Source organism: Cydia pomonella, chromosome 20, assembly GCF_033807575.1.
Source record: "Cydia pomonella isolate Wapato2018A chromosome 20, ilCydPomo1, whole genome shotgun sequence".
Lineage (NCBI taxonomy): Eukaryota > Metazoa > Arthropoda > Insecta > Lepidoptera > Tortricidae > Cydia > Cydia pomonella.
In genome coordinates, this window is record NC_084722.1 from 13,468,227 (window position 1) to 13,494,713 (window position 26,487).

The 26,487-nt window shown below is 37.0% G+C and overlaps 1 protein-coding gene across 2 annotated transcripts in view; it reads right to left on the reverse strand.

The window, feature by feature from the left end:
* Positions 1–10,677, reverse strand: part of LOC133529047 (phosphorylase b kinase gamma catalytic chain, liver/testis isoform) — a 36,868-nt gene extending 26,191 nt beyond the window's left edge. The window contains exons 1-2 of one of the 2 annotated variants that reach the window (XM_061866657.1): positions 10,329–10,677; positions 9,537–9,712 (exon numbers count right to left, since the gene is read on the reverse strand). In XM_061866657.1, the coding sequence (XP_061722641.1) occupies positions 9,537–9,712; positions 10,329–10,417 (265 nt within the window). In that variant the 5' untranslated portion in view covers positions 10,418–10,677. The remainder of the gene's footprint in view (positions 1–9,536; positions 9,713–10,328) is intronic. The other variant, XM_061866658.1, reaches the window with a different exon arrangement.
* Positions 10,678–26,487: the final 15,810 nt, after the last annotated feature.

Here is a 26,487-nt window from a genome sequence, read left to right on the forward strand (position 1 = left end):
GACGACTGTATTATATATATTTTATTTGTAAGTGAATTGCCTTTCAGGGTTGTGTTGAGACATAATTTATTAATAAGTCCTACTGTACACACAAAGCAAGGAAATAAATGAAATGAAATTATAAAACATAGTTATGTACATTCAAGTGCAAAAATATGGGTGCACACAAGTTGGTTAAAAATATGTCCCTTAGCTCTTAAGTGGATAAATTACTAGCTTTAGAACATATTTTTGAGTACATTGAGTGGACTCATATTTTTACATTTGACTGTACCTAACACAATGGTTTTTCTACAACAGTCCAAATCTGTAAAAAAAGCTTTAATTTCGGACAATATATCCATATAAGTCGATTAGTGTTTCAGTAAACACTTTATGACGTGCTATAAATGAATTATATATTTACATAATCAATTACAATAGCTATATTATCAAAAAACTAAGCCTAAATTAGCCTGAGGCATTGTTCCCAGGAAACTGGCCGCGTTCCCTCTCTGCACAGTGAGGCTAAGTTTTTGTGCGAAAAAAGCGCCAGCTCGTAGGTCGCCAGACGCCCAGACTAGGGCTCGCGGTCGTGTCCGTGATTCGTGAACCCGTAGCCGTGCGCCCGGTTTCGTGATTCACGGCAACGGTTTTCTGGTCCGTTCCGCACGTGACATTCGGCTACGTGAAATTAGGGTACGTGAATCCGTGTAGATCCGTGTAGGCGTGATCACGGCTTCACGTATCTTAAGAACACGCCGGTTCGGTCCGCCCGCGACGTTGAGTGAAGATACGATGCGGTCTCTAAGAGCTACGAATAAATATTTATCATGATTTTTTTATTCATCCGATTGATTGATTTTTCCGTTTCATTACTTTTCAATTAAAATTTATTTCCAATAGTAAGGCCTTTTAAATATTAATGAGTAATAAATGAAACGAACCAAACATTAATTACAATGAATAGCTACTTTAATAAACGAGTTGCTAAAATAATACAACAACACTGTGTGTCAGGAGACCAACTATGATGTCAGGAGTAACTAATGACAATGAATGTGAGTTCAAAATTCTAAACTGCTCCCTCCAGATTAAATAAAAAATACCACGAATTTGTAAAACAAAACATCGCGGTCACTTCTTTCAACTTCACGAATAAAAGGTAAAGCCCACAGCTACTTATGTATATTGTTTGTTTCTTTTTAATAAGTCGCTCGCAAATCTTATTATCTTTGTCTGCACGTGTAACTGCACTTCTTATCTCCAAAAAAAAACCCGGTATGTTGGCTTAGCTTGTTAGTCATACAATAAAACGCTCTAACAATAATATGTCATTATTACCTTCAATCTAGAAATAAACAGTACTCTTTAATGTGCCGAAAGTCCGAAACTGATAAGAACTGCAGCTGCGTACTTTTTTTTCCGTGGCCCCGTACATGTGTTTTTGTTGAATTTGTTTACCTGTATTACCTTTATCATACCTACCGAAGATTTGCAGACCCTTTTTTGTTTCTTTGGATTAGGATTGCCTTGTTTATATTTAGGCTACGTTATATTCTTTGATAGTAGCAAGCTTTTACAAGTATGTTTCATTCATTTCATTAATACTTAACAGAAAAAAATGTCTTCTCTTGATTTAATAATGACAACCAGTAGCACAGCGTTGCTTAAGTTCATAATTATAATGATACTTACTAGGAAGTTTTACACCTTATATTTATATTAGTGCTATGCAACGAGCAGGTCGCTAGTTTTGACTATTAATCATTAGCTGGTTATACAAAAAACAGGATAAACCCATAAATTATTTAGATATAACCATTATATTCAAATCGATGCAAAAAATACAATTTAAGTTTAATTCACACGTAAATGTTAGTCCGACGAACGTCCCGTATTCAATATACTAAGTGGTAACTCAATTCAATAATACCTAGGCCTTATTTATTTTTCTCCCGGGCGTGTCGAACCTACGAGACGTGCAATAAGTACCTATCTAACGGAACCGAGCCCGAAGCTCCGCACACGAACGCAGGTATGGGCTACGTATCATGGCGTGTCACGGCGTGTCACGTGAATCCGGTCGCGAACGCAGGTACGAGGTACGTACCGCCGGGCTTAAGAACCCGTAGCTACGGATCGGCGTGTATCACGGATATCAGGAGCCCTAGCCCAGACTAGTTTAGTAGAAATTTCTTTTACTAGTTTCTTGGTGTCGGACGACCAAGGACCGAAAGTTTCAATCGCAAGTGCCGCAAATACATAATTACTTTTTAAAAATGCATATTTGCGACACTTGGCAATTTGGGCGTCGTCTGCTGCCGTCCCCGGCTTCCTGGCAGAGCGCCGGACATGAGATGGGGCCAGCGTATCAACGCATGTTACATCCCACGCCAGGGGCCGCCCCAGGAACCAAGGTACGAGCGAGCAGCCGTCGGGCCTTTTGCCATCTGCCGCTGATAAACCAACTGGCTCCAGGGTTGCTGGTATGGAGACGGTACCGAGTGCTCTGCGGATTAGGTCGTTTAGGGCCGAGTGTCTATAAAATCGGCCGGCGCTTGACTGGCAGTGGAGTCCGTGGTGCCCATAAGCGTCAACAAGGCTTCCACAGCGGGAGCAAACGTGTGGCTCGCAGGCTTTCAAACCTAGCCTGAGACATACGGCTACGCGCAGTGACGCCTGGTCCAAAAGGGAACCAATGTTCCGCGACGGCAACGCGCGCAGCCAATGCCCTGACTCAGGTTCCGATACTGCGAGCAGTCTAGCACGTTCGCAAGGGCATGTAGGCTAAATTTATTATTTTAGAATCTTATCCGTATATATTACTGGTCTGTATCTGAATTTCCAAACAGGGCTGCAACGTAAAATATATAAGAATTTTGGAGAAAATAAACACAAACGTAAGATGTAAATGGCTGTATGAGCGTTAATTTTGAATAATAAATCTGAACAGTTGTGAAAGTTATCTAATTTTGAATTTATTGCTAAAGGGATGGCGTCTTCGAAAATAGGGGCACCGAGTAATACGAGGGAATCTCGTGTAACAAAGGTGAAATTGGGCGCGACAGAGTTGAGACTTAGAGTCAAAGCAGCCTGGGCGCTAGCTGAAAGCTTTTCTGAGATAAAAACCTCACACTTATTGAAGTTAAGTGTGAGGCCTATCTCAGCGAACTGCCTTGAGATTATATTTAGATCATTTAATACTGAAGAAGCCGTCCCTGCAAGTGTCCCGTCATCCAGATACCATAAATTTAGTTTTGATTTTAGCTGAGTGATGATTGGGTGAATAGCGAGGCTAAAGATGACGGGCCCGAGCGGATCTCCTTGCTGGCACCCAACGCATGAGGCAATTTCTTTTTCACCAAACATTAATTTGGACGGATTGCCGTAGCATTGTTTTAGGTATTCAAATATTCCAAAACAATTAACAATTCACAATTATTATATTAAAAATATTAATTAAATTAAATTAAAAATATTAATTAAATTAAATTAAAAATATTAATTAAATTAAATTAAAAATATTAATTAAATTAAACTAAAATTATCTAATTGAGTAAGTATATAAACTTTGTTTGTATTTTTTTATTGTATAAAATTTTATTATCATCTACTTTTTGGGTTAAACTTTTCGGAGGTACAATATAAAGTCTCTATTCTCTATGCCCTTTTAAATATTTTAATTTACATATATTTGAATAAAAAGTGTTCTGCATGATTCGTTGATTGACACGGCTCCACACACGGAAACACAAAAACAAATTTACAAATTAATGTCATGTCTGGAGTTCAAAAGAAGAAAGTCCACATTCACTTTATCAGACATTATGCACTCAATAATAATGATAACAGGTCACTGTATATGGAACTAACTGCAAGGTGACATATTTTCAATGTTCTGAAGTGTATTTGTTTTCCGAGGACACACCTCTATTTGCATTACTAATTGCTGAATTATCAGTGTTTAAAAGCGTTTCATTACCCTTAGTGTGCGTTATGCATGCATTATAAATGTGACTATATCACAATGCATTGACATTTTATTTTACCAACCATGTATGTAATCGGTAATCGCTTACTATCAGCACAGAATAAGTAATAGGACTACCGTACAGAAAATAATCTTCCTACAAAACCGAAGTTTGACAGCGATTCAGGGACGTATCATGCCGTCCTTTTCTTATGTATGGTACTATCCGTTTCGGCTATTTAGGGTTGTCAAAATTCAAATCATTATCTGTGGTCGTGCACGCGAAGGGACCCCCCCTCTACCCCCGGCTGGGGACGGCGGGGACTTTTGATATGTTCACCTCCTAACTAGTTCAAACAAAGTCACGGAGTCAAAAATTGTATTCCATAGCATTTCCCTCTACAACTTCTTATTGCTGGGCCTATTCCACAACGCATATACCTAAGTAGGTTTTCTAAGACTTGGAATGTACACGAGTTGCACTTATCAGTTGCGTCCCACATAACATTTGCCCTGAAACTTGCATTTGATTGACCAAACGACAGCGAAAGTCACCGTTTTAGCTTGGGCAATAATGCTTTCGTACGATCTTATGCCCGGATTTTCTCTACAGGTCGCAATTTTGAAACGATTCTAGTGTACATTTGAAAGCAATCAATGATTAAATACTTTTGTTTAGTTTTAAGCTATTCTTGCGAGGTCTACAGCCCACAGAGCCACTAGTGATACTTTTAAGGAGACAGGCTTGAACGTAAATAAAATAAAATAAGAGGTCAAAGTATGTTATGCTATCAGTAGGTATAATGTGTGGTGACCGCAAATAATTTGGCATTCTCCATCTATAGGCATCTGAACCCATAGCATTACCAAGCAAGGCTGCATATATTTAACGGATCACTGAACTTCAGGGTGAGCTCTTTGCAAATAAACCGAGCGATGTTGGACTTTATTATGTGGCCCATTAAGTATACTTTTAGATACTATGTCAGTCTCATGAAAGTTTTATAATTAAATTGTACTTAGTGGTAGTTAAGAGCAATTCCTAGCTGAGCAACTTTTCAAATCTCGAATTTTTGAAGCTATGTTTCTGTCGCGCTGCGGTGGGCGGGAGCCGGAGCTATCTAAGTGTGAGTGCGCGCACACAGACGCGAGACTCGTGCGCTCGCTCATTGCGCGCCATTCCGTCGATATCGCCCGCGAGCCGGACGGAATTTATTCTGCGCTGCCCGACGCAAGTTGTTTTTGTTGTTACCACGTAATATTGTTTTTCATTTTTATATTATACTATATCTATTACACCCTAATACCAAACACCCTATCACCTGTACTAAATGTATTTTACACCTATGATGACGAAATAATAAATGATTGATTGATATTAATTACCATATAGGTAAAAACTGCAAAAAAGAATGATGTCTCAGCTTCGGTTGTCGTCGTACAGTCAAGTGCAAAAATATGTATCGAAAGAATCGTCTCATAAATATGGCACTACGCTCTTATTACACTGGAATAAGATGCTATGGGACATATTTTTGAGTAAGATGTGTACACCCATATTTTTACACTTGACTGTACCTATCCGTATCAGTAAGTTGGGAGTGATCATGGTGTGTTGTGAAATTTTGTAAGTAGGTATAAATATACCTATGGTTAAACTACAATCTATTTAACTTGTATTACGATGGGGCTAAACTTGGGCCGCCTTATTGAAGAACGTATCGCAATGACAATCTGGGTAAAGTATGTTGGGATAATGCCGGACAATTTTGGGATCAATAGAGAGAACTCGTGAAAAAATGTTTTTTCGAGATCTCAACACGTGACAGATTCTTGAAGTACGTAGCGAATCGTTAAATAATAACCGTAGATTCGGCCTGAATTTTGGTAATCTTCAATATAGAACGGTTTTAGTTTTGTACCTGTGTAAAGATGAGACATACTTTTTTTAGGGTAACGAGTGTTTTGCCATCAAGGGAGAACATTGGATGGTGAAAAAAAGTTGCTTGTAATGGAAAGAGAATAAGGTATTACAAAGAAATAGGTCCGGTGTCTACCCTTTTGTATCCGATCTTAACCCTGATACAAAAATTGGTAAAATTGTGGCTCTCAAACTTTGATACCTATGTCATAAGGCAATTTGATAAGTAAACAATGTGCTAAGAAACCTCTTATTGTAAGGTTTACCCGAAGTAATAAAAAAAACCACAAAAATAATAGATACGTTGCGAAGTTTTGTCAATTTAATATTTCGTGAACTATACAGGTTTAGGGAAAGTGTAAATGTATTGTTTATTGAATGGAATGTACTGGAAGATATTAAGTACTTAAGTAGGAGGGACAAAAATAAAAATAAAAAATAATCGTGCCCAGTCATTTTTAATGAAGGTCGCCAAAAAAAAAGAATCAAACTCAGAAATCAAAAAGACTAAGTAGTTCTTTAAAAAGGTCAAGGTCACTGAGAGCCCATCTTGAAGTATGGAAAATAATTAAAATTGCCATTTTGTTGGTTTAATTTTGCAATAGTTGATATACAATCTTTTTTTTTGATAAAATGTAAGGATCGTATGTAAAGAGTAAAGTAAATATATCGGAAAAGCTCTCTTTCCCCTCTTGAAGCATTTTAAGGAAACTAATTTCGAAGCCCTATCTCTATTTTGTATCCGAAACTAGCAATGCATGTATGCGTGCACATCTACATATGCATCCGTATGTGTAGGTACTTTATTGCGAAAAATTGCTCATTTGCTATCTATTTTACTCGATTTTGTTATAAATTTCAACATGTATCATCATCCCTATACAATATAAATACTCTTTATTGCACACCTCAATAAAAGAAAAAAATACAAAAGAAAACATACACATAAGCACAGGTAAACAACATGCGGTCTTATCGCTGAAAGGCAACCTTCGGGTTGCGGAAATTAAAAAAATTACATTGTCAGTAACCGTCGCGCTGGTAGTGGTACTGGATAAAAATAATGGTACGAAAGTGTGATCAAGAAAACAATAAATGTGATAATTAAGGTCAGTAGGTAAATTGAAGAAAATTTAAAGTTTGATAATCACTGCTGTTTTTTAAATAGGTAAAGATCTGATTGTTTCTGGTCCGATCTTTACCTGGAAGGGTCAAGATCGGATATCGGTCTACAGCAGTGCTAGGTCTGTTAACACAATTACAAAAACAAACACAGTTTCATCACAATACGCAAAATAAATTACAGAGCGAAGATCGGATAGAAGGAAGAATTCGCGAAATTAACTTGCTCTCTGTGATTGCACATAGCACAAGCCCGACTCCCTGAGCGACGCAGGGACACTGACAGTCGAGGCGCAATGAAAAGGCGTCTTACACAATGTTGCCAACATTAAAAAATAAAGCCAAATTAGGGGAAATGAATGTCCTACGTTCTTCACCCGCATCCGGTATTTACCCAACATACCTTAATCGTTGAACCGCCGCATTTCAAAATGGCCCTTATTTTGATATCGGCTAGCCGTAATGTAATACGGCGGATTATACAATACGACTGCGATACTTATATATAAATCCCCTTGTCAATGTAATTTCATTAAATTTGCTATCTAGTGGCAAACATCAAAGCCTTTTACTTGTGACGCACAAGTGTGAGCAATGTAAAATACTATATTTCTAAAAAATTGCCTACTACGTAATAAAAGAAAATGTGATTATTAAATTATAATACGAAAGGTGGTCAAATCGCAAAATGCTGTCGTTTTATTTAAAATAATGAAAGTACCGGGAAATCCCGGTTCTTTAAAACAGTACCGGTTCTGCAATCCCTAATAAGGATGTTATGCCCATCACTATTCCTTCTGTGTACGTATATTTAGAAACTGTCTCCGCCTCCAATTCGTGCGATAAGGACAACTGCAGCTCGGACCGAAATTCACTCGCAAAAAACCCAAAAATCGAGGTTTCGCTCTCGACTGTTTCCTCCTCCAAAACGCAACTAATCATTATGAAATTTTGGAAATTGCAAGAGGAAGAAATAATCTATGCCGCTATGTTTTGATTTTTTGGATATTTTATGTCATATTTGTATACTGTGCCTTTTTTTACAGCCAATTCAATTTAGCCGTTTTTGCGATTTTCGAGGCGCTGTAATTTTCTTCAAAATAAAATAATCCAAAAAAGCAAAACATAGCGGCACAGATATTGATGATATTGATCTTATTTGAAAAAATCACTGCTCTAGGTTAAAAATCCAGGGAGGAATCAGTCGAGAGCGTTTGTATGGAAAAATCGCAACTAGGAATTCCTCTTAAGTTTATAAATGTGACATGTAAAGATACCTTTTTTAATACTACTTCGGTGGCATACAAGTATACGGCCCGCCTGATGGTAAGCAGTCTCCATAGCCTATGTATGACTGACTGCACCTGCTATGTATGTATGAGTTACATGCGCCTTGCCAACCATAACACTCCACACCCTCATTGATCTTATAACCTTATGGCGGTAGGCGCTTATGTCGCATAGCAGCGCTAATAGTATTAGAGCGTCGTTAATAACCGCCATAAGGTACCCGTGGACTGTCACAAATATGGTTCTAAAAATGTATTGTTGGGTTTTCTTTATAAATAGATGGTTACTTTTTTGTGCAATGACTCATTAGCCTGGGGTTTTGGATGTGGGAATGATTTCGTGTATTTATAATTTTTTATCGTAGAATAGATACAAAACTATGAATAAAAAAAAGGTACGAGTAGTAAGGTCCAAATGTGCTTAGAAATGTAAAAATAGTTAAAGATAAGATAAAGATAGTTTATTATTCAAGTAGACATATTACAATGCGCTTATGAACGTCAAATAAAGCTACACCGGCTCTAACCCTATACCTCTGTCCCGAGAAGATTTAAATTCCCCCTCAATTGGAGGGTGTTCTAATATGGACTGGCAAGAAACTCGGCAGAGCACATCTTTTCAAAACATTACATCTTATAATTATCAAGCATTAAATAAGACATAAAAAATACAATATAGTTTACTATAGAAATCTTAGTTTGTTTTCACAATTGTTACCTATGTTTAGTTTGCTTAGCGTATAATATTCCTGCACCCAAAACCCTAGGGTATGCTCATCAGTTAATTTTGAAAACCTTGTCCGCTTAGCATCCTCTGCCACTATTCATTTACCCTCGTAAGGCCCACCATACACAATTTTCCTATTTTTTATTTACACCTTGTTGTATAGTATAATAATAATAAATAATAATGTATAGTACATTGGAATACATTTCGTTGGTTTGAAAACTCAATGAAACAAAAGAAATTATACTTTATTTTATTTTTTTATACTACATCAGTGGCAAACAAGCATATGGCCCATCTGATGGTAAGCAGTCTCCATAGCCTATGTGCGCCTGCAACTCCAGCAGAGTTACATGCGTGTTGCCGACCCTAGCATCCCCCCCGCCTCGTTGAGCTCTGTCAACCTTACTTATTTGGTTTATGGAAGGTTTTAATTAGATTACATCGGAGTGTACATTGTATTGCACATTGGGTCTCACGAGGATAGAGTACTGTAGTTTTATTGTGTTATAACAACTCACTCACTAATATAAGGGTGTCCAGCTACCATCCGCAGGATATGTATCTCCTGCTTGGTGGCATCTCTCATTGTGTGCGTATCTACTCCATCCATGGACTCCTGACTGAGATCTATGATCTTGGCGGCATACTCCCGGCCTGTCTCCTTCTCTACGCATCTTCGGACGGTTGAGCTGATGCCCCTGTAATAAGCAATGTACATACAGTCATTTGAATTGTTAAAATAAGTAGAATTTGACAATTCACAGCAAATATGTAACAATTATAAATCAAATATAATCATTTACATTATTTTGCTTCCATAAGTAATAGTCACTGAATTTTAAAAAGCCTTTTTCGAATAAAAAGACATGTCAAGCTTATTTACCTTTTTTTAATGCTAAAAAAAGAACTATATATAAGAGTAAGGTAGAATTTTTATTAAAATTTAATACAGACATAGGTACTTCAATTTGCCCTATTGTAAATGAGCTTATCAACCTTTTAAACGAACTTCTACAATAAAACAGTACTTTACATCAATTGAGTCAAATTTAACTGAACAATGAAACCTGTCTTTGAACTCTGGATATCAAATTATAACGGATTCACTCAAAAATCGATGCCGGACGGCGGCAGTTAGGTTTCATTCTCAAGGTCAAACAGAAAACATCACTTATGAGTAATGTCTTGTTTAGTACAACAACGCCTGACGTTTGATCTCTTTTCTTTTCCACTAGCCGCTCTTGGCAGCCTCGCAACTCCAAACAAATCACGTTCCTGGCGATTGACACTTTACGTCCCAAATATAGATCTCACCTGCCTATTATTTCCTTGGGCTCATATTTTGCGTAGAACTCCTTCGCCGCATCCTTGTCGGGCAAATCATCGTCTTCTTCCTTCGCCATGCTGTTCACTGTTGCTGTTATACTTTTTATCAACTAATTAGGCGTAATTGCTCGCTCGCAATGACGAAAGGTTATTGTGAGCAGCTGACAACACTCACAGAATATTAGAATAAATTACCCTAGTTACATAAGAATTAAGGCTATAATATGAAAAATAATATTTAAAAAATGTTTAGGACTCTATTACACTAAACCTAGAATGATAGTATATTTCGCGTCTTATAATTAAATTAAATAACATTGACTACCTAGCTCGCGAAATAAATTGAAAGACAAGACAAGACAATAGAATCAAATAGAATAGAGTAGATTTGGTGCGTTTAAAAGATGGTTACAGAATGTTAAAAGTCAACTACTTTTAAGAAAAACCTTTAATATGAAAGAAAAACGTACATTTTACTTTTGTTAAAATGAAAGTACAAAAATCAAGAACTAAGAAAAATGCATTTTTTTTTTATTTAAATTTTAATCAGAAAATATGTTGCACTAACAAGAATGTACCTTTGTAAATGCCCTATGTCTTTTTTTTTAGTATAGTTAGACTTTGATAATTTTGTTCATCCAATTCTTAACTAATTCAATAGATATAGTTTGAAATAAATAAAGTATTCAAATTCAAGATAATAAAGTAAAAAAAAATAAAAAAATTCTGCTATTGTTTAATTAATTTGTATAATTATTTCAGGAATTTTATTTTATAAAAAAACACCATCAGCTGATTGTGATCTATGGTCACGTCTACTTATTATGGCATGTGTGGTGTCTCTTTCTCTCTCGCTATGTTATGTTACTGTCTCGCTCGCTCGTGTTTTCGCTTATTGTTCCGTCCGTGCGATGGTCTTCAATTTGATAAAGTTACGAAAATTTCGCTTCTTTCTGTTTTCCCCTGTGTTTAGTTTCTGTGTGATTTAACTCCAGGACTTGGATTACTGTGCTACATCGCAGGACGGAGCTCAAATAAGCAGGTAAGCAACTATTACGCATTGAATTTGATCTTACCAAATGACATTATACATCTTTTTGACAACCTTGAGCTAGGTATTGAATGAAATAGGGTATCTATCAAATAGATTTTTATTTTCTTTGTTTGATTTTTGGCAACTACTTGCCGTTTTTGAGGAGATTTTCGCGGGCTCTAGCGTTATTTAGCACTGGAATGACTTACAACTTTCTCTGACATCCAACGAGGATCTACAGCTGATGTTCAGCTACCCACTGAGGAAAATGAAACAATTTAAGTTCTAATAGGTTTCCAATGACTCCCACCAGATTTTTTAAGAGTTTATACTTAACCTACGTGCAACAAATGGTCGCGATAGTCCCATTATCATCAAATAATGCAGTATGTTTATCTGCATTGTCATTATTTTGAACAACAAGAATCAGATTGTGATTCTTTCTTGGATAATGAAGTTATGTCAGTGTTGTTATTGATTATTTAGAAGTACTTGTGAAAGACAAAGTTTTTAAATCAATTAACATTACAATAAAGTTTCTCTAATGCTGGTATACATAATGAGAAAATGTAAATAAATGACATCACATACTTTGGCTTGGATGGCATTGATTCAAATTGTGTTAAAATTCAAGATCTTTTCCTTTACACATGCATCTTAAAATTGTATTAGGTTACTCTCAACTCAACTAAAAACAGTAAGTATATGACATATAATACATATTATATTAACCACACTGTGATAAAATTAAATACTGGGTGACCTGATTTTTTCAGAGCAATGAACTTTTATTTTTATTCAATGCATCAGTATTTTTTATAAATATGCACTGTAAACTGGCAAGTAGGCCACAACAGTTCTCATAATAACAGCAGACACATTTATTAACCACAATGTATGATTGCATTAATTGGTTGTATAGGTCACACAATCAATTTGTTATAATAACTTAACTATTGTGGTATCATTAGGCTTGTGGTGCAATACACACTTACCACATTAACACTTTTGTAACTTCAAATTAGACATAAAGAAGAAATGCAGTCATAACCATTTACAACAACATCAGGCGCGTATTTACCCTAGGGCCAAGGGGACCATGTCCCGGGGAGGCAGGCTGCAAAGGACGTAATCCCCACGTTTCCAGATGTTAACAAAAAAATATTTTTGCTTATTATATGGGGCGGCCAGGCCCACTGGCCCAGGGCACCAAATAATAAAATACACATCTGAACAACATAGCAATATGGGTGTCAAATGAAAGCTAGTGAAAAGACAATATATAAAAAAATACTCTTGTTTTTAATGAATGGCTTCCTAGACCTAGTGACCCTTCCTAGAGATCCTGATATAAGATTGGGTAGTCCCACATTATTTATTTATTAGCTATCGGTTATGGCTTTGAAGTGAACTATCTGGCGAAATTCTCATAGAGTCAGACCAAGCTAACTCTGCATTGGCATTAGTGTTTAAACTGAAACTTCCTCACTTTTTTCTATTCTTTTCGGACTCTAAGTACCTAAGTTGTTTTGTGTATAGAAAATAAGTACAATTTGAACAACCAGTCAGACAGATGATAGGTCATTTGATGTTGTAAACTGTATGTTGACCTTGCCAAGATAAGATGCGTAGTGATACGTGCGCCTCGTCATAGATGGCGCCAGTAGTTACGTATGAAGGGTTGAAGGGTCAGCCAGTATACTTTGACCTTGCTAAGATAAAAAGATGATACATTGAGTCACGGAGGGCGCTAGTGGTTACGTGCTAATTTTACACATTTTCTATGCGGGTTGGATAGGTAAAAGGGTTAGCATGGGTTGACCTTAAAAATATGCGTAGTGGATATGCGCACCGGGGCATAGATGGCGCCACTGGTTACGTTGGCTAGAAAACAGCATTTTTAACATATTTACGTATACAGAATGTATGTTTTATCGTATGGTTCAGTATGAGAGTTGATGTTGTCTCGATAAAAGCAAGATAAGCCGTGGTCTGCACACCGGTTCTCAGATGGTGCTAGTGGTAGTTACGTTTTTAAGAAAAACAATTTTATATAGGTATCTGCTATATGTATATGTTTTATTGTTCTTTAAATAGTATATTATCTCTGCCTGAGATACAGGATTATATGTATTCTTAATTCAGGTGCACGTAACAATGCACGTAATAGTAAAAGTGCACGCATTAGCAATAAGGTTTTTTTCAATAAATTATTCTATTCTATATTATATTCCACTTGTGCAAAAAAATACTGCAAACTCTTTCACTTTCGTTCGTAACTATGCTACTCTAGTACCTTATGGCCCGTTTTTTTTGACAGATTTTGATACCTAAGTTTGAAGAGCTCCTCATTCTCGGTGTAAGAAACACGGAATTCCAATTTGGGACAAAAAAAAATGTAATAGGTACGTAATTTTGCCTCGAGTTACTAAAATACCATACTATGGATGGAGTGTGGAATACCATACGTTATCGTTATCGTGGACTTACGGTGAAATTATGCTTAATATATGGTACACAATAGGGAATTTTATCTATCTACCACATTTTATCAAAATCTGACGAAAAGAGACAATAAAAACAACCAATAAAAAAGGTCCACTTATTTTCTAACTATGTTACCCTCCTTCTCTCCTTCGTAACTATGTTACCCTAGTACCTTATTACTCGTCCTTCAGAGTATAATTACAGAAGCTAGAACAAAGAATCGTAACGTCAGGGCAAGGACACGACCAAGGGCGTCTGTCCCCGATCATTCCGATCAATGCTTTGCCTCTATGCCTCCCTGGTCCTGTAGTAAATGTAGTAATCTACTATTACTACATCTACTATCGTGCAAAAAAAAATTGAAAATAGGCACATGACAAAACCATAGTTAGTTCCTTAATAACAATAATAACTCTTTCACTTTCGTTCATACATATGCTTCCTTATTTTTAACTAACGCGTCCTTCAGAGTAGTCCTACTAGAAGCTAGAACAAAGACGTAACGTGAGGACAAGGACATCTGTACCCGATCAATGCCTGGGCTTTATGTCTCCCTGGTCCTGTAGTAATCTACTATTATCTACTATCTACTACTACTACTACTACATCTGCTTTGGTGCAAAAAGACTGAAAAAAGGCACATAACAAAACCATACTTAGTTCCTTAATAGCAATAATAACTCTTTCACTTTTGTTTATACCTTTGCTTCCCTAATTTTAACTTACGCGTCCTTCAGAATAGTCTCGCTTAGGAGCTAGAACAGACTTCGTAACGTCAGGACAAGGACACGACCAAGGACGTTTGTCCTCGATCAATGCTTTGCTTCATGCCTCCCTGGTCCTAGGGGGGCTATTCAATAAGTTATGTACTTAGGTACTTATTTTTATCGCAAGTATGAATGGTGGCCAATTCTATTCAATTATATTTATACCTGAGTTTACTTACCTGTGAATTCGGGTACCTAAAGGTTAAAGCTTTCAAAAAATTGGCTGCATACATGTGCGTGTCAGACCCTATAAAAGGAGGGTTCGGTGCGTAAAAACTTATATTTACATTTGTTTATTATATTTACAAGAAAGTAGCGGTTCGCAAAAATATTATTAGCAACTTTGTATTGTAGGTAATGTAGGTGTTCACCGCTGCTTCCTGGGAAGCCATCGTCTAAAATACCTCGAAAGGAAAGAACCACATAAGGAAATCTGTGTGCACAGATGAATGTTTGGACCCGGGTACGTCCTTAAACTACGTCCAAAAGAGAGGTATGGGCATTGTGAATGTCATCTCCCTTTGTGTGGTAGGGCACAGCCGGTGGATGTCATTCCAGATCTAGAGCAGAGCCCAACTGGGGAAGTACCTCCACCTTACAGAAAACAGCAGCCAAATAACACTAGACCCTACTCATAGTGTTGTGTTCCTGCCGGTGAGTAAGGTTGCCAGAGCTCAGGCAGACAGGACGGGTATAATTACGTTATAATTACGTTAATTACGATATTTTTATTGGGCTTATAAAGACCTGCAGTGGGAGCATGGTTTCATTTTTATCGCTTGTCACTATGTCTGTCACTCTCGCGCTTACATACTTGTTAGAACGTGACTGGGTGACAAAAGATAAAGAGCCGACAGGCCCTACAGCGTTCCGAGAAGTTGATAACTCGATATATAAAATAGAAGAAATTTGAACCTTAAGTTAATCCATTTTAAGTTCCAATTTAAAAATATGTAGACGGTATCTTATAGGTCTTGCAACTTAAGTAGTAATGAATGAAACAGATGAATGAAAGGATATATGAAATGTCACACACAAGGAACAAATTCCTATTCACAGGAATTCGATTTTAACTATTATTAAAGTGTTTATGTCTATATAGATATACCTACTACGGCCTGTTTTGACCGTGTGAAAGTCAACAGGTACAGTCGAGTTCATAAATATGTATACATTTCTTCGCCTTAATCCATTGCAATAAGGTGAAACAATGTGTACATATTTATGAACTCGACTGTACATAATTACCATTCTGTCGCCATACTTAGCCGTGTCAAGGTAGATTAGCGCCCATAAAAGTTATTTTTATCCCTCACTTACACCGAGAATGTAAGCCTTCATAATCAAGCGATTATCATTACCTTTACCGATATAATTTACATTTAAATGTATCTTTTATGTGACCCGTGATCCACTGTAAACCACTATCACATATAACTGCAAATATTTCGGACCAATTAGCATATTAATTAGGGATAACAATAACGAATACTATTATTATCCCTCTTACACTGAACCCTTTGCACCCTCATAATGAAGCGATTATCATTATACCATTGTTAAATGTAATTAAATAAATCTTATCATCGATAAAATTTGCTACCGTCAAATGCTCACTGTGACCTGTGATCAACTGTGTACCACGGCCCTTATGTTATCAACATATCGAACCATAGAACAGCAAAGGATACCTCAGGCTATAGGTACCTTGAACGCAAAAATAGTCTCTTGAAAGTTATTTTTATCTTGCACCTTACGAACTGGTACATTTAGGATCGTTACCTATCCTTATCACTGTTTATATCTGTTACGGGAAATGTTAGAAGGTTAAAATTAAACTCAAGTTTACCTCGGTATAACTAGTATTACCCGAGCGTTTGGGTAAAGCCCGAAAATTAAATTAACTTTAATTTGTATTCGGTGTGTACCCGTACACATCTAGGTCTAACCAACACTGGGGTCACTGGTAGTGTAGTCAGCAGTGAATGTAGTGATGATGCAACACCTAACATTACCCAGGCAGTGTTGGGTAGACCTAGATAACGCCGAATACAGATTAATGTTGTTTAAATTCGGACTTTACCCAAAAGGCTTGGGTAATACTAGTTATACCCAAGTTATAGTTAGGTTAACCCTATCTATACCTGTGTCCATTATGAAAGTAGTTTCTGTAAAACCTTAATGTAACGTAGTTTTATTTAGTTGACTAACAAAACAATGTATGCTTAGGTCACACATATGACATACAAATGCATACTTGGTCTCCCGCGGTACAGGCCTAGCCTAGTGCGGGGACCCCTGGAGTGGAAACTCCTATTATGTACTCGTAACTTTGCTAATATGCACCCACCCGATTTCACGCCAATTCTGTATCGATTCTGTATACTGTTTTGTGTGCAATAAACTTATTTTTTATCTTTATCTTATCTTTTATACCAGTACCCTGCCACCTCAGGCTCCTGTTCACATACCAGTAACCTGAGTTTAATTAACCTTCTAACACCACCCGTAACATACCCATTTATTTACTATGTTATTAGCCTATATAAGTGTTCTGTGGGATAGTTTGGCCCAGCGTTCAGGATGCATTCGGCAGACGTGCCCTATATCTACTAAGTAGGATTTTTTTATTCTACGTCGCTGCAAACAAGCATACGGCCATCTAAGCAGACTCTGTATCCTATGGTAGCCTGCAGCTCCAGAAGTGTTACATGCGGGTTGCCAACCCTAACACTCCGCACTCTCGTTCAGCTCTGGCAACCGTACTCAACGGCAGGAACACAATATGAGTAGGGTCTAGTGTTATTTGGCTGCGGTTTTCTGTAAGGTGGAAGTACTCCCTCAGTTGGGCTCTGCTCTAGATCTGGTATGACATCCGCTGTCCTGTGCGCTACCACACAAAGCGAGATGACATTCACAGTACCCATATCTCTCCTCATAAATTCTTAATAAATTTATAAAGAGTTACTGGCCGGTGATTCACTGTATACCAGTCTCCCTACATAATAACATTAATAACTGACTCTCGACAGGTACATAGTACATACTAGTAATAACCGGTGGTACATACCCTTAAACATGTCAAGGTAAGGCCATGTAAAAGTTACTTTTATCCCGCGCCCTTACAACGTGCCCTCTTTGGTGCGACCTCTGTAGTCTGCACCTTATTTTGAAGCAGTTATCCTTATTATTCTTTATTTACATCTACTTAAGCTACAATTGAATTTTTACCTACTTGTAATTCTCTACATGCACAAACAAAAGGAAACTATAGATCGTGTCATTCACGAAGACGTGTGCCTTGACTCGTATTGTCATGTCGATAAAGGTTAGATATGACAAATCTGCGCGTCATCGTGGATGACACGAACAGCGCCAGCGACGGTATCATGGTCGCATTTTTATCAATTGTCATGTCATGCGTCACTTTCGCACTTGCATACTTGTTAAAATGTAACAGGCATGGTGACGGGTGACAAAAAACCGACCATCTTAGCCGTACTGTATCATTTTCTAAAATTCAATTCCTATATAAATATCAGGACTTTCTGAAATATTACAATGTGGAAATTTCGCAATTTTAGAAAATTTCCGACGGCGCATTGGTAATCTTACAGCGCGGCTTACGTGGGCGTTGACTAGCGAATGCGACGCGGCGCGGCGCGGCGGCCCAACGGCATTTGGAGATCGCCCACGTAGGGCACTTCCATAGGTATCAAAGGATTGAATTCACCCGCGCCGCGCCGCGCCGCTTCAGTGTACAGTTTAATGAACTTGTTCATTTATGCTAAGTGGAACCAGTCAAAGTCCTAATTACGGGTAAATCCATTGCCTTAGCGACTCGTGTGATCTGTAATCTCTAATCAGAACATTATTTATGATCTAGAGTGGTATGTAAATTACATATATAATTACTGTTATATACTCGTAGCTGGCTGATTTGTACGCGGCATGATGGTAAATATACATTTGATTATACATGTTGAATCCTTAAACCGTCATAAAATGCAGTCACTAGAGTGTCGGAGAGACTGCGTTGATTCTGTTCTATTATTTACAATAATAAATGGTTATATTGATGCCCCTAGCTTGTTGAAAGACATATGTATAAGAGTTCCAGGTAATAAAGAGCGCCGATGTCGTCCCAGATACAAACATTTATTCTCCATTCCATGTAGTAGAACTAACTATTCTAAAAATATGTTTATTAAACGAGCATGTGCCCTCTATAATGATCATAACATTGTAAAAAATGTAGACATATTTAATTGTACCATAAGTTCATTGAAAACAGTAATAAGATATAATAAATATTATTATGTCATGTTTGTCGATACTTCATACTTATTCAAAAATTGCTATAAACGTAGAACGTGCTTTACGTTGTGCTTTTCACTGAGTGTTTTGTAAATCTGATTTCTCAAATTCTGTGTAACCTCTTACTATTTAGCTGAACCTAAACGTAGATAGGTACTTTTCGTGCTTCTATATAAAGATATGTTTAGCAAACATGGAAACTATAGGTCTAGATTAAGAGAAGAAACTGTAATAATATTTTTTGTATGACCGTTTGTTTCATATTTAAATAAATAAAAATGTTTTTTTCGGCCTAGCTCTAAGCCATATATCTCTTCCACATCTTAGAAAGCAACAGGCATTACTTAATGAAACAAGGAAAATAGTGAGCAACCCAAACCTACCGGTTTGCAAGGAGTTTCTGTGTCCCCATCGTCTGACATCCCAACATCCGCTCTACCAGACAGCACAATTTCTCATGAAACAGCCGTTCTACCAGACAGCTAGACCAGCGGTTGAACAAAAATGGGTTTCGATAATATTAAAGTTTTTTCTTTTTTGATATGTCATTGGGAGTATGTTAAATAATACTTTGGTAAAAAGTTAGAAATTTTAAGGTTGAGCTTTCGGTTATATTTAAATATTTTAATTTTTGCTAATAACTAAGTAAATATAGAATTAAAGTTACAGAAAACTTTAGAATATCGAATAACACTTCAATTTATGTACAATTTTCAGTTTTTAGAAATCTGGAACAGCTGCTTTCTGGTAAACGTAAAAACACGTATTATTTTGTAAATATAGAATTAGAGTTGCTGATATTGCAAAATTACGATATTGTCGATCAACTTAGTATTCTAGTAAAAAGTTAGACATGTAGACAATGTGCTTGTCTAGATATTGATTTCAGGTTAAGCAGTATAGCTAATATTGAATTAAAGTTTGTAGAGTTAATAATAATCGATTATCAACAATGATCTCAGTTACTAAACAAAAATTTAGAAATATAAAATCACGGCGACACTCATTACTGATATGTATGCATTCCTTGCTTATATAAATACGTTACGTTTCAAACGCGCGGCAAGTTTGCGCGCGCCGCGCGCTGTGGCAGGAGGCAGCGAACAACGGTAGTGGGGAGCGGGGTGCCCTTGACTGCGTACGGTCCATCAAAAAAATTCCTAAAGCGTGTTTTAAATTAATAGCAATAGAAAATTGTTATTTTGTTGTTACTATAATAGGTATTGCCCGCGGTTTCGTTCACGTAGAATTCGTTATCGCGTTACATGAATATTATTTATTTATTTAAACTTTATTGCACAAACAAAAAAAAAACACAAATGGCGGACTTAATGCCAAAAGGCATTCTCTTCCAGTCAACCATTGGGTCAAATAGAGACAAAAAAAACACATTCTCATACAGATGACCACCCTTCCTTGTACCATTTTAAAAGCCAGTTGCAGCTTTTCTTTCCCGATTTTTTTCAGATGTTTGGACTTGGTATTTTCCTCGCGATAGTTATTTGTTTTAAGGGGAATGTTGTTGTTAACCGCTAATGCTAATATTGATAACCGATAGTTATATAGAGATACGTTATAAGGTATATGCACCCTCATGTTATTTATTTCTGATAAGAAATAAATGTAAGACAAAATTCACAGTGATACATTTCAAGTAGGTTGCCTTGTAAGATTGCGTACGGATAGTTTTTTTGTTTGTTATTTCATCGTATGATATATCAAATGAAAGCTTATTTGAAAGTTGCCGTATTAAAAAAGTTGGTCCAGTTAATGGTCGCCTAGATTAACCGATTTTTATATAAAATGTAGGGAACCATGGACTGGACCAACTTGTTAAAAAGGCAACCTAGTACAGTTAGTAATATAGTACCTGGGCGACCGAGCTTTGCTCGGTTATAACTATTTATTGTAATATGGTGGTGATAATCTACATAAACTTAAAAAGTAAAATGTGAACTGACAATTATTATTATTTACAATCGATTTTAACCTTACAGCACTTGTCACAGAGTAACGCCATCTATTGTCGATTTCTCTTATTACATAGGTCATTTTTTTTTACTAAATTAAACTTGTGTAAAACAATAAAAATTAAAAAATTATATATAAACTTGAACATATATAAAAAACAAAAGTCAGTCACCGGGCGAGATTCGAACCCGTAACACTCGTTTAGCAGTCCGCGTCTTAACCCGCTGAACCAGACGGACAGTGGCCGGCAACACGAAATTAGTGACCATATTCTGCGTCGAAAGAAAAACGCATGAAAACTCGAAAACACGCGTTTTCCCAAACATAAGACTAATCTAGATAGATTGTATACCCCCAAAAACCCCTATATACCAAATTTCAGCGAAATCGTTAGAGCCGTTTCCGAGATCACAGAAATATAATTATATATACAACGTGTCCCAAAACTCAACGATAAGCCGGCACCAGAGGATGGAGCTGCTTATGATTAGTCGAGAAAAAATAAGGAAAAAAATATATCTCAATTATTTTTGAAATTACAGAAAAAAAATGAAATTCATTGAAAATCGACATCCCTAATGGTATTTTTAACGACCATGTCTACAAATATTCAAATATTACTGTTTTTTATTTTGTTTTTGGAAACTTCAGTAGCCCTGCTATCTAACACAGTTCTTAAAAATACCAAAATACATGTAGTTTTTACACAAAAAATAATCAAAATTCATTTTGTCCCTACAATTTTGAAAGATTGTTTCTTACAGTCCACTTTCAATCATCATGGTGTAAAAAAATAGTATCGACACCATTATGGCAATTATTTTCAAAAGTTGACGCAACTAACCAAGATTCCAAAATGGTATAATACTTTGGGAAACCTAGTCACAACAAAAAACAACGAATTTTTAAACAAGAACCGACATTTTTAAATGTTGATATTAATCACTTTTGAAAAGGGTTGTTGTTGCAAGTTTTAAAATTTCAATGGAAAATGTGGGTAGTTAATACAATTTTCAAGTCAGTACACTCTGATCCTTTGTTCGCTGTGCACCGTTCCGTATTAATTGATGTGGCTCTCATACTAACAACTCTTGGCTTTGCTTTTTGGACTGGTGATCTGCAAACTGTACTGACCTGGCATTATTTTGGACTGTGATTGTGTTTTGTGTATTGGACTTTTTCCGTATTCTGGATTGTTTAGCGTTTATCATGCCGCTACCGTACACACCGTTGGAATACGCTAATATGCATCTCATTTATGGAGAATGCCGATGCAATGCTAACGCTGCTAGCAGATTGTATCGAGAAAGGTACCCAAATGTTCAAAGACATCCGGATTATCGAGTGTTTATTAATGTACATCAAGCCTTTGCGGAAGGTCGTTTACCATTTGACAGGAGACACTGGAAGACCTAGATTGGAACGCGATGAAGAAGTTCTCAATGAAATAGAAAACGATTCAACTACCTCGGTACGTGCCATAGAACTAGCTACGGGAATACCAAAAAGTTCTGCACATCGAATTCTAAAACGTCACAGACTTCACCCATATCACTACAGGCGTGTGCAGACGTTACTACCGCGGGACTATCCACATCGGGTCGCATTTTGCCGTGTGATGCTGCAAAAGCACAGGGAAGATCCCCAATTCTTAGACAAAGTTCTATGGTCGGATGAATCAACCTGCAAGAAAGATGGCTATTCAAATCTACACAACTTACAAGTTGGAGCAATGAAAATCCGCACTTGATGAGAGAAGACAAATCTCAGTATCAATTCAAGGTTAACTTATGGACGGGCATCTTAAATGGAAATGTAATTGGACCCTTTGAGTTACAAGGAAACCTTAATGGTGATGGCTATTTGACCTTTTTACAAAACGACTTGCCTGAATTATTAGAAGACGTGCCTTTACGTGATTTACAAAACATGTGGTTTCAAAATGATGGTTGCCCAGCTCACTATGCCCGTGCAGTGCGAGAATACTTAAACCAAGAATATCCAGGGCGTTGGATCGGGCGACTTGGTCCTATCTTGTGGCCACCCCGTTCGCCCAACCTGAACCCCCTGGACTTCTTCTACTGGGGCTGTCTTAAAGACAAAATCTACTCAAAACCCATAGCAACATTGGACGAGCTTCGCCAAAAAATCACACAAGCTGCGGATCATATCAATGGTAGAAGATATGCACGACGGATAAAACGATCATTTCTAAGGCGATGTCATGTCTGTATTAATGCCGGTGGCAGGCAATTTGAACATTTACTGTAGTATTAATAATGTAGTAAATGAATTTAAAAAAAAGGAAAAAAAATTGTACCATTTCTTTGCATTTATTCAACATTTTTCAACAACAAAAATCCTTTTTTGGGTACAGTAAAAGTGATTACCGCCAACATTAAATAATGTCGATTCTTGTTTAAAAATTCGTTGTTTTTTTTTGTGACTAGGTTTCCTTAAGTATTATACCATTTTGGAATCTTGGTTAGTTGCGTCAACTTTTGAAAATAATTGCCATAGTGGTGTCGATACTATTTTTTTACACCATGATGATTGAAAGTGGACTGTAAGAAAAAATCTTTCAAAATTGTAGGGACAAAATGAATTTTGATTATTTTTTGTGTAAAAACTACATGTATTATGGTATTTTTAAGAACTGTGTTAGATAGCAGGGCTACTTAAGTTTCCAAAAACAAAAAAAAAACAGTAATATTTGAATATTTGTGACATGGTCGTTAAAAATACCATTAGGGATGTCGATTTTCGATGAATTTCATTTTTTTTCTGTAATTTCTAAAATAATTGAGATATATTTTTTTCCTTATTTTTTCTCGACTAATCATAAGCAGCTCCATCCTCTGGTGCCGGCTTATCGTTGAGTTTTGGGACACGTTGTATATACAAGAATTGCTCGTTTAAAGGTATAAGATAAAATAACTTTTCTTTTGAATATCATGTGACGTTTTCGTTTACACACTAAAAGCACAGTGTAAAAAGTAACAGTGGGCCGACGCCTTTGATGTTTGCGTAAATGCCGACACCGCTCAAGGTCTCCGTACCTACCTAGGGTTATCACAGACTTACACAACTGCCCAAAAGAGGATAGAAATGTTTTTAGTTTTCATGTTGTATGATGTATGTGTACTAATTTTACAAATGACGTCCATTTTGGAAATAAAGATGGCGGATGTCATTTTTTTGAAAAAGTCGTCATGGGTGTTGTTTTCTGGGTTTTTAGGGGTGTGGATTTCAAAAATGGCATCTATTTTGAAAATAAATATGGCGGACGCTACTTTTTGAAATGGGTGTCGATGTGTGTAGCCGTGATATCAACCACCTTTAATTCTAAAATGGTCTCTATTTTTGAAATCTGCACCAACAAGAACCGCCAAAATTGACGTCATTTTTGTAATTGGAACCCCGAGGAACCTCGGAGATGACACCCATATCGATTTTTAAGAAAAATTAATGTCTGCCATCTTGGATATCAAAATAGACGTCATTTTCGTAATCGGAATCCCGAGGAACCTCGGATATGACACCCATATCGACTTTTAAGAAAAAATAATTTCCGCCATCTTGGATTTCAAAATGAACGTCATTTTCGTAATCGGATCCCCGAGGAACCTCGGAGATGACACCCATATCGATTTTTAAGAAAAATTAATGTCCGCCATCTTGGATTTCAAAATGAACGTCATTTTCGTAATCGGAACCCCGAGGAACCTCGGAGATGACACCCATATCGATTTATAAGAAAAATTAATGTCCGCCATCTTGGATTTCAAAATAGACGTCATTTTCGTATTCGGAATCCCGAGGAACCTCGGATATGACACCCATAGTCGAAAAAATAATTTCCGCCATCTTGGATTTCAAAATGAACGTCATTTTCGTAATCGGATCCCCGAGGAACCTCGGAGATGACACCCATATCGATTTTTAAGAAAAAATAATGTTCGCCATCTTGGATTGCAAAATGGACGTCATTTTCGTAATCGGAACCTCGAAGAACCTCGGAGATGACACCCATACCGATTTTTAAGAAAAATGAATGTCCGCCATCTTGGGTTCCATAATGGATGTCATTTTCGTAATCGGCACCCTGAGGACTTTCAAAAATAATGAAAACATCAAATACTACATGATACATATACAAACAGAAGCAAGAAACAATTTCTTGCTTTTTAAAGTCTTAAACTACTCATAATTTCTTAAAATAAGTTATAAAACATGTCCGCCATTTTGAATTTGAAAATTGATATCATAATTATGATATATTTTTGTTTACACTGAGACAAATAATTAGCACATGTCGTATGAAATATTTTAATTGTGTGTTTTTTTTATTTTTTTTTATACTACGTCGGTGGCAAACAAGCATACGGCCTGCCTGATGGTAAGCAGTATCCGTAGCCTATGTACGCCTGCAACTCCAGAGGTGTTACATGCGCGTTGCCGACCCTAACACCCTCCCACCCCTCGTTGAGCTCTGGCAACCTTACTCACCGGCAGGAACACAACACTATGAGTAGGGTCTAGTGTTATTTGGCTGCGATTTTCTGTAAGGTGGAGGTACTTCCCCAGTTGGGTTCTGCTCTAGATCTGGAATGACATCCGCTGTGCTGTGCCCTACCACACAGAGCCAGATGACATTTACAATGCCCATACCTCTCTTATAATGCCTGTGCTAAAAATGTGATTGCGAACTACCTGCAATAACTATACAGTACCTGGGCGACCGAGCTTTGCTCGGTTATAACTATTTATTGTAATATGGTACTAAATTAAACTTGTCTAAAACAATAAAAATTAAAAAATTATATATAAAATTGAACATAAAAAAAAACAAAAGTTAGTCACCAGGCGAGATTCGAACCCGTAACACTCGTTTAGCAGTCCGCGTCTTAACCCGCTGGACCAGACGGACAGTGGCCGGCAAAACGAAATTAGCGACCATATTCTGCGTCGAAAGAAAAACGCATGAAAACTCGAAAACACGCGTTTTCCCAAACATAAGACTAATCTAGATCGATTGTTTACCCCCAAAAACCCCCATATACCAAATTTCAGCAAAATCGTTAGAGCCGTTTCCGAGATCCCGGAAATATATATGTACAAGAATTGCTCGTTTAAAGGTATAAGATAATTAGGCATTAAAACACTCGTGTGATCTTTTTAAGAAACTCACTTCGTTCGTTTCCTAAGCCCACACTCGTGTATTTTAATGCCTTTTATTATGTAGCAGTAACATAAACTACTAACATATGTTGAAAGTAAGTACAGGCGGCTAACACAATGGTAACAAAAGACAAAAGTTTTGAAAATGTAATTTTCATCATCGTCACTTGGCTGTACATTTGAGGGCCTATCGCGAACCACGTTCGACGTGTTACCTCTCTGCCGCACTTGTAAATTCGTACGTAAGTATGACAGGGAGGCAACACGTCGAACGTGGTTCGCGGTAAGCCCTCTGATGCCACCTCCATTAATCTTTTGTACGCCGGTATAGCCTTCGACTCAATGTATAATCTACACTTTTTATGGAAACGTAGTTCCTCCTTCCCGTAGA